The 13,337-nt window shown below is 43.9% G+C and overlaps 1 protein-coding gene across 1 annotated transcript in view; it reads right to left on the reverse strand.

Annotated features, from left to right (window-relative positions):
• ERICH6 (glutamate rich 6) overlaps nucleotides 1-2,492 on the reverse strand; it is a 124,765-nt gene extending 122,273 nt beyond the window's left edge. Inside the window, exon 1 of the mRNA XM_026649915.1 lies at nucleotides 2,410-2,492. Within this exon, the coding sequence (XP_026505700.1) occupies nucleotides 2,410-2,492 (83 nt within the window). The remainder of the gene's footprint in view (nucleotides 1-2,409) is intronic.
• Nucleotides 2,493-13,337: the final 10,845 nt, after the last annotated feature.

The raw sequence follows: 13,337 nt of genomic DNA on the forward strand, positions 1-13,337 counted from the left end.
GCTGCAGGCAGGGGCTGGCTGGAGACAGGGGCTGGTGGGGGCAGGGGGTGCGGGTCTGGCTGGAGGCAGACAGGGGTTGGCTGCAGGCAGGGCAGGGGGTGCAGGGCTGGTGCGGGCAGGAGGTGCAGCAGGGGCTGGCTGCAGGTAGGGGCTGGCTGGAGACAGGGGCTGGTGGGGGCAGGGGGTGCGGGGCTGGAGGCAGGCAGGGGCTGGTGCGGGCAGGGCAGGGAGTGCGGGGCTGGAGGCAGGGCAGGGGGTGCAGCAGGGGCTGGTGGGCGCAGGGGGTGCGGGGCTGGAGGCAGGCAGGGGCTGGTGCGGGCAGGGCAGGGGGTTCGGGGCTGGCTGCAGGCAGGGGCTGGTGCGGGCAGGGAGTGTGGGGCTGGAGGCCGGGCAGGGGGTGCAGCAGGGGCTGGCTGCAGGTAGGGCAGGGGCCCCCCTAGTTCTACCACCCTGGCCCTTTAAATAGCTACGGTGTGCTGGCTATCGGGCACAGCCCCTGGGCTGGATGCACGTGCACAGGGGTCTGACTTATTCTGGGGTTGGGCAGTGGAGGTGTTTGGTCGCGGGGCGAGGGGATGTATCTCCTCCTTCGCTGTCCCAATGGCGCAGGGTTGAGGTGATCTCGCATTTGTGAAAGCGGTGGCAGTTCCTGTTTTCCACCGGCTCCCTAACCCGGTAACCAGCTGCTTCGCTGCACCCGCCCCATCGGTGTTTCCGCCAAAAGAACCAATAATGAAGCAAGTCTTAGGCAGGGCCGGCTCTAGACACCAGCCGACCAAGCACATGCTTGGGGCGGCACCTCAGAAGGGGCGGCCAATGTTGGGGTGGCGTGGGGCACTCGAGGGGTTTGGGCGGTCCGGCCTGGTGCAACGCTCGGGGCGGGGGGTTGGGTGGCCTGGCACGGCGCGGCGCTGGGGGGTGGGCGGGGGTTTGGGCGGCCCGGCGCAGCACTGGGGGGGAGGTGTTACCGTGGGGCGGCGCTCTTCTTTTTTGCCTGGGGCGGCAAAAAAGTTAGAGCCGGCCCTGGTCTTAGGCCATTAAAGATACCTTTGCATTTTCTGTAAAAGCAGCAAAGAGTCCTGTGGCACCTTATAGACTACAGACGTATTGGAGAATGAGCTTTCGTGGGTGAATACCCACTTCGTCGGATGCATGTAGTGGATGCTGCTTTTACAGATCCAGACTAACACAGCTACTCCTCTGATATTTGCATTTTCTGTAAGAGATCTCTGGATTGTTGTCACCTGTTTACCACCCTTTCCCCTAGAAGTGGCGGCTTCTCAGTGGTGCTGTACAAGTGTGTGTGACGTTTGTAAGTGCTTCAAAGTGTCCACCAGAGCCCGGATTTATAAAACTTGTGGGCTTTGCAGTATGCCCAGCATTTTGGGGAGGGTTATGGATTAGTAATCTGGGGGGGGGGCTGTTTGAAAGGTTACTTGAGGGTTTTCTCTGGCAGTTGGAGCCATATGACTTCAATATTCATTTTGAAAAGCTACAAAGGTATGGGGGGAAAATCTAAATAGTCAATATTCTAGCCTCATGAGATACAGGCGGGGGTGGTTGTTTTAAGAGACTCAGCTGGGAGTTTAAAAACAGTTCAGTACAACACAATCTACTGTAATCTGTACTCAATCTAATGTGGCAGGTAAAATTAAGCAGATATAATTTCACTTCAGTTTACACTAACTCGGCTTCTTAAAATAGCTTTGGTTTGTCAAATTTGAAGATAAAAAAAAATACAGACATTCTAGTCTGCAATAGGATGTCATGCTATAGGTGGTGACTAAAGGAAGATGTTGAATAATCTTTTGTCAGACTGTTTTGTTCAACCTCTAGGACTAAATTCATCCTTGGTGTAACTCCACAGAAGTCAATGGAGTTGTGTGTGTGAATGCTGTAATGCAGAACTCTGCTCTGGCTGGCATTGTTGGGTAATGCTGTTAAACTTCCTTGGGTGTGGACAGCAATGCGGTCTGCACTGCTCTTTTGCACTCCCTTGCAGTCTCTGAGAAGGCTGCCTAATTGTTAGTCTTGGGGTGGGAGGCAACTTCTGAAGGAGAGGGAGATGCCATACTGATTGAGGGGAGTGGGAAAACAGTCTCAAAGGGAGTGCATTACAGTCTTACAACTAGAGCTGGTTGAAAAATGAAACTTGTCTCAAATGTTCTTTGGGAAAATGGGGGCGAATTTTTCACATCTAAAAATTCCACAAGTTTTCAACCAGCTCTAGTTACAACTCTTAGAGGAAGGATGTTCCAAATGGTTAAAACACTAACCAGGTTATGGGAGACCCCAGTTCAATTCCCCGCTCTGCCACACACTTTTTGTTTGTCCCTGGGAAAGTCATTTAGGCCCAGATTTTTAAAGATATTTAGGCATGTAAGAGCCTCAGCCTGAACATGTACATACCTATTTTTAGCACCATAACATGAGTTTGAATCTGTTGGTCCTCGGGTTTGAGACTTGCTGTAAACATACCCTCTGTCAGGCATTGCAACGCAGACTGGAGCAGTGCCTCTAAAAATCAGTGTCTTTTAGTCTTTTTGTGCCTCAGTTTTTCTGTAAAATGGGGCTAATAACATTTCCCTTCTTTATGGGGGTGTTGTGAGGATAAATACTGTAAAGACTGTGAGCACCTCAGAGACTATGGTGATGGGGCACTATAAGTACATAAGAGCGAACTCCCTTCATAGAAAGGCTAACATTCTCTTTCTCCCACACTAAGGTAATAACTCCTCAGCATACTATAACTGGGACTGACTGTGTGAAGTTGAACTCTTGAAACTTCTCTCTCTTATATGTGCACACACACATCTTATATATTAAAGAATAGATTGGAAAGCGAAGTAAATTACATTTATTGTATCTATAAGTACATTTTGCTTGCTTAGTCCTCTGTATGTACAGGGAGCACTTAGACACCAGTTTATCTGTGGCACTGAGTGTTGGTGCGTGTGATTACCTAACAGTCTTCTTCCAGACTGATGGATAACTGAATCATATGGTGGACTCTTCAGTATTATTAGGAACATTCATGCATGTTGTTATATATAACATATTTCTCATTTATCTTATCTTTTTTATCCCAACCCCTCTTTTTTAAATGTATAGCTAAGTCTCTTATTTGGTTAAATATGGACATTAGCTATGGATATCAATGTTTATTTAAAATATCCTAGCAGGATCAGCTTTTTACATTTTTTTAAATTAACATATTTTTGGATTAGGAAGATGATATTTTGTTTGTCTGGTTGGTGTCCTTTTTGAGGTTTAAAATGTAAATCAAGTCATTTTAAAGAAGTAACCTCTTCCCCCTACTAAACAATAATGGGTCCTTTGAAGATGTTATACCACATAACTCTTTTGCCAATCTGTGTCGTATGGGTGGGTCACAATGTTAATGTGTATATTATGTCCTTAGTTATTGGTATGCACTAGGCTGGATTTTCTTGCAACCCTGAAAAACAGTTTATAGTGGTGGTGTCATGATGTACTACATCAGCAATAGCAAGTACCATTAGAATGCATCTCCACTAATTTCTCTGTTTGCAGTTTGAGACTAAGGCTTAGGCTGGGTCTACACTACAGCAGGGGTCCGACCTAAGATACGCAACTTCAGCTATGTGAATACCGTAGCTGAAGTTGTGTATTTTAGGTTGGCTTACCTGGCGGTGAGGACACGGGAAAGTCGACCGCTGCCGCGCTGCCGCCGACTCCGCTGCCGCCTCTTGCCGAGGTGGATTTCCGGAGTCGACGGCAGAGTGATCAGGGATCGATTTTACCACGTCTTCACTAGACGCGGTAAGTCGATCCCCGATAGACCAATTGCTACCCGCCGGATCGGCGGGTAGTGAAGACATGCCCTCAGTCTACACTAGAAAAGATTTGCTGGTGTAGCTAATATAGACAGTTTCTACCAGCAGAAATATGCTTTTTTATTGTATAGCTTATACAAGTTCCCTAAACAAAGTGTGGATGCATATCACTTATTATCAGCAAAAGCTTTATAACGTTAAAAAAACAACAACCAAACCCCCCCCCAAACACCCTCCCCACCCCCGACACTATCATACTGGCAAGTTTCTAGTGTAGACCTGTCCTATGAAATGTTTTATGTGCTAATTTGATGGGCCTCCACACAACTCAGCATTCTTACACAGAGGAAGATAATCATTCTGACATCCTGCCCTGATTGGAGACTCAATGGCAATGAGGGTTTTTTTCACAAGTCATGTTTTATGGTTTGTGGGTAGGTCACTGATCCCAGTCTGATTGACTTGCTGTCATCCTACTCCAGTTCACTTGCAGGGCTGCTGGAACAATTTTTATAGTGGGGGCCATTGGACCAAACTGTAAACCCTGGATATATTGGAAACCACTTCAAGCCAGGGGGTGTGACAGCACTCCTAGTTTCAGCCCCCACAATTCATTGATCTGAAAGATGGCTTATTTTTTGTTCATTTTTCACATGGCAAATATGCATTGGATGTGTGTGTCTTTCTTGCACAGGCACCCAGATAACTAGCCACATCAAAGATTCAGAGGTGAGCAGTTTTAAAAATGCAATTGAATGTTTACCAAGGGCTGTTGCTGCCACTGCAAAAAATGTCCAGGATATATCCCATTAACATTTCTCTATCACAGTCAACCCTGGCCTAGGAATTGAGTTACAGCATTGATTACACAACATGCATTACTGAGGCGGAGCTATCCCTTGAAATCCATGTGTGATCACTCCACTTGCTCTGTAGAAAGCTTTATTAAATGCCAAACACTTTACTCATATCTGTGTACCATATGCAATCAGTTTTCATTTAAAAGCCTTTGGCTTCTGCTGGAAAATGATTGTACAGCCCTAGCTGACAAATGAATGAGAATTTAAACACTGGCACACAGTATTCCTCTACATTAGCTCATTGCCATAAAAGAGCAACTTCAATGGAGCTGTGCTATTTTGGGGTTACCTCATTACCTTTATTAGTATAGCAACCTAACCAAGTGACGTCAAAGTTAATCCAGCAAGTGTGTGTATGAGTTGGCTGGACCTAAGTAATAGAGTTTATGCTGGTGAATTCCTTACTGGGAATATCAGAAGGCTAGATTTAATGACCTATTGTCCCCACAAGTTTGCAGTACTCCAGTACCCCTCCTGTTACTCTCATAACAGCAGGCGGGGTGCAACTCCACCCCAGTCAACTCCTCTTCTGCAAGCTACTCTCTTCCCTTGGTCAGCTGTACTTTCTCCTGGCCAGCACACTTCTCAATCCCTTGCTCATTTCCTGCGTGCTGATGTCTCATAAGCTTGGCCTTGGCAACCTGCTGCCTCCACTTGCCCCAGTTCGCCACACTTTCTCCCACTTGTCAATTTCCCCACTTTCTCTCGCTCCCTCTGTTGCTTAGGAACCCTCGGTTCAGTGCCACTATGTATCTGATGACCACCACCCCTTTGCCCAGTGAAGCTGCCAGTAATTCCCCATCACTACGAGGGTCAGAATAAGACATCAGAACTATAGACCCATGTGTAGGGCGCCAGCTCCTGGAATCAGGTGATCACATGAGAATCGTAGCTTTTATTTTGAAAAATGAAACCTAACCTCTACCCCTCATGGTTGTGAAGAAAAGCTTGAAAAGGTGACCCAAATGTAACTGATGCATGGTTCTAGATAGCATGAAACAAAAGCACTGAGAGAGATGAACAGGACCATCCTCTGGTAAGTTAACTCCATGACCCACAGCAGCGGGAGGTTCCACCAACACCACCCCAGCCCAGGACTTTGTGCAGCAGGAGGACAGTGTAGCAGGACAGCCTACCCATGCAGATACTTACACCACAGCTGCTGGGGTATTTGGAAGCTACTCTCCTGTTACCCCATTTCTCCAAGGGAGAGAGGAGGCCCCATCGTGGGGCCTTTCTGGGAGGTTGTGGGCATTCCAAGTGGAGGTGGAGCCACGGGGGCATTTCAGGGTGTGAAAGACCCTTCTGGATTGCCTTAATCTGGCCCTGACCACCACCACCCCAGGCTTTCCAAATAAACACTGAGAAATGAAGTGTTCAGTCTCCTACAGTGTCCCAGAGACTATGTTTGGAGGGGGCAGTTCATAACCTATCTTATTACAGTGGACTTCAGAAAAATCACAAGTGGGAAACCAAATACCATTCCAAGAACAGACACTTTAATAACCCTTGGTTCACAACTTGCACTGAGGAAAGTGTTTGGAACCCTGCTGTAGGCCTAGCTGTTTTCCTCATCTGCTCGGATAGTTTAAATTCCCGTCCACATGTGTCATTGATGAGGAAGCTGCAAAATTCCTTGCCCAAGTAGTAGGTTGCACTTAGTTGTCATTAAAGGAGCAACTTCCATGATATGATCAAAAGGTAATGTATGTCCATTGGCACCTCAGTGTAAGTGTCCCCACAGAGATGTAGAAATACCATCCTGGGAACTGACTAAGAAGGACAGGTGCAATCCAGAGGGACCACTTGCTAGGACATTCTGTGTGACTGTCGACAGCAGCTGCTTTGGGATCATTAGTGGCTGTGCACAGTTGCTATTCAATCTCTGCTATTTGTATCATGTGAACAATTCGGAACAGTGTTAAGAGCATGAGCAGTGTTGTCAGATTATGTAAGTCTAGCCACATTTTCCTGTTTTAAAATCACACTGCTTATCAAATCAGATAAATGACTTGCTAAGGACTCAACTGTCATAGTCTAGAGATGGGTTGGTGTAAGCAGGCATTTCTCAGTCATTTTCCCTCCCCTCATGTGAGGTCTGAATTTGGGTTGTGAGTACAGAGTTGGCAGTGAGAATGATTTGATGAGAGGCAGCTGAAGACTGAAGTGCTGTGAAAAGTAACTCTGCATGAAGCCTTCCCCCAGACCCCCGATGGAAGACAAGTGAAGAAAATTCACACAATCCAGACCATCAGAATTAAAAAACTTCTTGATTTAATTAAAATAAGTATATTTAAATATAGTGATCAAAGATCCTGTCCAGTAATTCAGGCCCATAAAGCCCACTTTTGTAAATACAGCAAAAACAACTAATATCCCTAAAAGCTAGTTTCAGGCCTATGCACAGCTTCACAGACCATACAAGCGATGCTGGTGCACTGTCAGAGATAAATTGGATCCCTATTTCTTTCTGCTTATGTAAATGCCTTGGGGCAGGTTCTGCACTTTGTTTGCTGCACTTAGTACAGTGGGGCCTTGATCCTGGCTGAAGTCTCTTGATCCTATTGTAATACAAACAATAAATAACAAATTAGAAATATGGGGCAGGGGAATGGTTGCCTACTAAATAAAAAAGGATTTTCTTCTGAGAGGCCAAAAAACCTTAAAACAAATCCCAACCTCTTGTCCCCTACAACCCAGCACCAAATAATGGTTGGACTCCGAGTAACCAAAACAAAGAAATTCAGTCTTCCCTTGAGGGCCTGACTTGCAATTAGCTCAGCTAAACCAATTTAAAAACCAGTTAGGGGCATAGGCTGAGATTTTTTTAAAGCTCCCTAGGATGCCCAATTCCCATTAATTTCAATAGGAGATTTGGACATCCAATTCCCATGTGGTTCTGAAAATCTGTTAGTGTAGACCCAGTTTTAGGAGGGGCGGTTTAAGGCAGCATCACGTTTTTACTGAACCTAGTGGTCTCAAAGCCAATTCAGTATAAAAAGGTCTACACAACAATTCTAACCAGCTTTGAGATCTGGGTAGCTGAATCAGGTGGAGTTTTTTTTATTTAATTTTTTTATTGTTTTTTCATAAGGAAACAGACAACGGAAAAACACAAAACTGTTGTGACGGGTTGGATCACAGAAACCCCCTTGGGAGCTGCCATCTGATGTGCCAAGACTACCCCTGCTTCTGTTTTCCCTGCCAGCTCAGGACTCCAGCACCCAGTCTTGCTGAGTCAGACACTCCTGTCTGGCTCCAACACAGACTCAGGGTCTGAATCACTTGTCCCAAAACTGCAAGTTTACCCAAAAACAGCTCACAGGAGTGTGCTTTTCTTTAGCACTCAGATGCCCAACTCCCAATGGGGTCTAAACCCAGATAAATCCGTTTTACCCTGCATAAAGTTTATGCAGGGCAAACTCATAAATTGTTCGCCCTCTATAACACAGATAGAGAGATATGCACAGTTGTTTGCTCCCCCAGGTATTAATACATACTCTGAGTAAATTATTAAATAAAAGTGATTTTATTAAATACAGACAGTAGGATTTAAGTGGTTCAAAGTAGTAACAGACAGAACAAAGTAAGTCACAAGCAAAATAAAATAAAATGCGCAAATCTATGCCTAATCAAACTAAATACAGATAATCTCACCCTCAGAGATGCTTCAGTAAGTTTTTCTCAGACTGGACACCTTCCAGGCCTGGGCACAATTCTTTCCCCTGGTACAGCTCTTGTTCCAGCTTAGGTGTTATCTAAAGGATTCTCCATGATGGCTCCTCTCCCTCTCTCTTCTGTTCCACCCCTTTATATATCTTTTGGATAAGGCGGGAACCCTTTGTCTCTCTGGGTTTCCACCCCCCCTCACTGGAAAAGCACCAGGTTAAAGATGGATTCCAGTTCAGGTGACATGATCACATGTCACTGCAAGACTTCATTACTCACTTGCCAGCACACACATATACAGGGAGACTCACAGGTAAACAGCCATCTGCAGACAATGGGAGTCATTAAGATTCCAAACCATCATTAATGGCCCACACTTTACATAATTACAATAGGCCCTCAGAGTTATGTTTTATATTTCTAGTTTTAGATACAAGAGTGGTACATTTCTACAAATAGGATGATCACACTCAGTAGATTATGAGCTTTGTAATGATACCTTACAAGAGACCTTTTGCATGAAGCATATCCCAATTACATTACATTCACTTATATTTTTATAAAACCATATAGACTGCACAACGTCACAACTGTAAATAACCTACAGCTTGTCTAGGTTTCCAAATACCACATGCTTCACAGGGTTTCTAATAGAATTACAAAGTTTGGTCTTGCACCTTTGACAAGTTGTAAGACAACACTACACAGACATGTTAGGGTGGGGGTAATAGTAATAAAATAGGCATACATGAATAAGGAGGGGGAAAGAGGCAGGGTTAGGTGGAATGTAGGTCTAGTATTCTTTGAGTGATCTCTTCTTTTTTATCCAAATGTATCTAGAACTAGTTTTAAACCACTTAGAAAATGTCCCCAAGGTAGGCAGGCCCTAAGTGACATCTAAGTATTGCTTCAATTTGAGAGTGCAAATGGTGTAAGTTTAAACCAGTATCCATACACAAAATTGTGCTTATTTAGAGTTAAAGTTGTTAGTTCTTTGCTTTTTACATTAGGTATGATGTCCAAGCAGTTACATCATTTAAAACTCCATCTGCACTCCATTCATTTGTTCCCCTTCTAAACCTCCCCTCCACCACACCACCCTTGCAACCACAGCCCACCCTCATCATAAACAGACATGCAGCCTTAACTCTGACCATGTGTATTGGTTAGATATTACTGTGTTCTGTACTCTTCTATACAGCGATGTTGTGGTGTCAGATTGCAAACAGCGGTTGCCAGTGGTTTTCCTGTAATGTTTAGGAAAACTTATGTGAACGGGTGATCTATGTATGTTGTAAATTTGGTAGATGTAGAAATTACAGGTTCTGGAGTACACATTGGTAATTATAATTGGGATTAAGGCTATTTTATTGGTTCAAGATGAAGGAACTGTGATATGGGGTAGGGGAGACCTGATTGGGAGGGAGGGATGAGGTACTATGGAGGAATATGAGGAAAATTGGAGGGGGCATGGCAGCTGTGCTAGCAATTTGGAAATGGCACACATTTATGGGGGGGAATTATGGATTACAAGGGGAGTTTATGCTAGCAGAGGGGAGGTACTTTTCTGATGTGTACATGCAAAGGTAACACTTACCCCTTGCTTATGGTGGGTATTGAATAGAGACAATTCCACTAGGAAATCCCATTAGGGAGCTTAAAGTTCTATAAATAAAGTCACTAAGCAGAGTTTACTTTGATACCTTATTGGCATTAAGGCAACCTTAAAGGTAAAATAAAATCAAACCTGCAAGAGATTCCCTCTAGAGAGGCACGGCCTAGAAAATCACTGCTCATTTAGAGCTCCTTCCTTGGAAGCAATGGTTACAGTAGTGAAGTAGTAACAATTACCAGCAATTACTTTTTATTCAGCCTAATTAGGGATGCTTTCATGGCCTTGGGGTCATTATTTTGATCAATTTGATAATAATTATTGAATCACTGCAATGCCTTAAATTCACTATTATCAATATGCAGTCTGCTACTGATGCCAAATTCCATGTTCAGATAATGTATTGTTAGGTTCAATATAAATGGAACATGCATTTCCTCACAAAATAATCAGTCTCCTGGATATGGTAAAAATGGCCACTAACCAAGCTGAAAAAGCACTTAGAAGACCATGCTTTAAAAAATAAACTGTTCATGAACTCTTCAGTAACAGAATACAACACCGAGAAGAGTTGAGGATTAGAGGTTTGTACAGCATGATGAGCTTCATTGCAACAGTTGTCAGTTAACTCGACTTACTCCACTTGAACTAGCCTCGCTGGAGTAAGTGATCACACTGCAAAACAACACTTGGCCTACATAGAGTGAATGTGCATCCCCATTGCATTACTATCTAGTATCAGCAGTACTTGAGTTTCAATCTCCCCTCTTCCACAGGCCAGCTAGCTGGATCTTAAATCTCTTGAACTAGAGATTTGTGTGTGGATGGGAAATGGGTTGCTACAAAACTTGATTTATAGCTCAAGCTAACAATGCAGTGAAGACAAGCCCATATATATGCTAAATATTAGACACATTATATAGGTTGACTTGTTACAAATAAAAACACGGTATGAAAAGTTTTACATGAATTTAACTGTTATTCATCCTCTAAGAGCTGACTGATTACAGATATCTGACATCTCTTTATCTATTGTTTTAGGTGGCTGCGATAGGATCAGCTCTGACCGGAGATACCAAAGAAACTGAATTCAGAACTTGGCAAGTAAGTGAATGAAAACTACTTTTAAAATTATACGGTTTTGAAATGTAAATGTATTAGTAATTTAAGACTGTTTAAATCAGGGGTGGTCAACTTGTGGCTCTGGAGCCACATGCAGCTCCTTGTATAGGCACCGACTCCAGGGCTGGAGCTACAGGCACCAACTTTCCAATGGGCTGGGGGGGGAGGAGGTGTGCTCACTGCTCAACCCCTGGCTCTGCCACAGGCCCCGCCCCCTCCCCTGAGCCTGCCGTGCCCTTGCTCCTCCCCCCTTCCCTCCAGAGCCTCCCGCATGCCACAGAACAGCTGATCGGGAGGTGCGGGGAGAGAGGGGGAGGCACTGATTGGCGGGGCTGCCGATGGGTGGGAGGCGCTGGGAGCAAGAGCTGCTGACGCATTACTGTGGCTCTTTGGCAATGTACATTGGTAAATTCTGGCTCCTTCTCAGGCTCAGGTTGGCCACCCCGGGTTTAAATATTTATAAAAGTAACCATTATTTGTTTTTAGGAAGCACCTTTCATATGATTATCAATTGCTTTACAAACACTACTTAAGCCCCATAACAAAAATATGCAAGCATTATTCCTATTTAAAGATGGGGAAACCGAGGCACAGGGAGGCTAAATGACTTGCCTATGTGCACACAGCACGTCCATGGCACAGCCAAGAATGGACCATAGAATTCTGGCTCCCTGTTTACTGCTTTAGCCTCTACAAGTTTGTAGTGGGAAGCCAATCCCTACAAGTCTTTTCAACTCATTTTGTCTTTAAAATGGAAATAATTCCATTTCAGGGGGAGTTGCCAGCAGGATAGGGGTTAAGAAACAAAAAAACAAAAACAAAAACAAAAAAACGCTTCATAAGCAGATAATACTGGTAACAGAGTATTTATCTTCTGTTGCTGGAATTAACTAACTCTGTAGGAATATGCCATAGCAGAGAAGCAAGTGTGACCAGTTTTGTTGGTCTGTAAAGTATTTCTCTGTCAGTTGTCAAAATGCTGGATAGACAAGAAGTATGTTCAGAGACGTCCCTAAGATGTGATTCTAGGACTTGTTTCCAATTCCATACTACATGGCTTCTCTTCTTATCAGTCACTTCTTTAATAAAAAGTTCACTTGGCTTCCGTGGGGTTATCCAATATACTCCAGAACAGGACATGACCTTGCACCTGTGCTACTTTCTTTTTCCTTGATGCACTACTGCATGGCTAGTGTGTTCTTTTTGTAACCCTGAGCTATAGCCATCAGAGAGTCACACTGGTAAAACGGTCTCCAAGAATATGTTTCAGGTTTGCTTCCTTAAGAAGTTAATCTGATTTTTGGATCAAGTATCAACTACCCGAGTTTATTGTCTAAATGGATTACACTTCTAACTTCTTGGCAGCAGGGGTTACATATTCTGTATTCAAAGCAATAGATACAGCAAAACCAGGCACTGTAAAATCCAGAGTGAAAGGACCTCCCCCACAACTAATTTAACAAGAACTAAATGTTGTCTCAGGTCTTAACTATGTGAGTAAATTGGTATACCAAGTCTGAATAAAATAAACTTAATTCCAGTGAACCTTCATTTCTCCTTCATAGGTGTTAAATCATCTAACATGAATTGTGCAGGGCGACTTACAAACAGTATTAGGGAAATGTAATCTGGATTCATGAATACTGTTATGAACCAGGACTTCGTTTTCACTTTACATTTTAGTTCTGTTTAAATTAATGTTGTGATTCTGTCATGCTTAAATGAAAGGCCTTCTGTGGCAAAATTTGGAAAACTTGTCATTTTTCATTGTAAGCATTGCTAGGCTATTGGAATGTGAATTGCTCTTGACAATTCTTGATTAACTGGTCCTACGCAGAGCATAGGCATTACCTTCTGAAGACCCAAAGCCTAAGTCTGATCTTGCGACACCAGTGTAAATCAGGAGTTCACTCAGTGGAAGTCATTGGAGTTATGCTAGTGAGATCCACCAACAGGATCTTGAACTATAGCGTGTCATTAGATAATAGTTCCAGGGAGTTCTTTGCATGATCTCACAAACCCTCAACCACAAAACAAACTAATCCATTTCCTACTATTGGTTCTGGTGGATTATAATGCGGGCAAGTATTTGGGAGTACAATCTTACATTCTCAAGAAGTTGTACAGGGGCCTCCCTCCCCATATGAACTAGATCACCGAAAGGAAGGAAACATTTGGCCTGGAATATCAGATTCTTCTTCCATTTTGGAGCACAGAGTATATTGTCCTATATGGTCACAGACACTGCTATGCTATTAG

Source organism: Terrapene carolina, unplaced genomic scaffold (genome assembly GCF_002925995.2).
Source record: "Terrapene carolina triunguis isolate 2854851 unplaced genomic scaffold, T_m_triunguis-2.0 Scaffold88, whole genome shotgun sequence".
NCBI classification, from domain to species: Eukaryota; Metazoa; Chordata; order Testudines; family Emydidae; genus Terrapene; species Terrapene triunguis.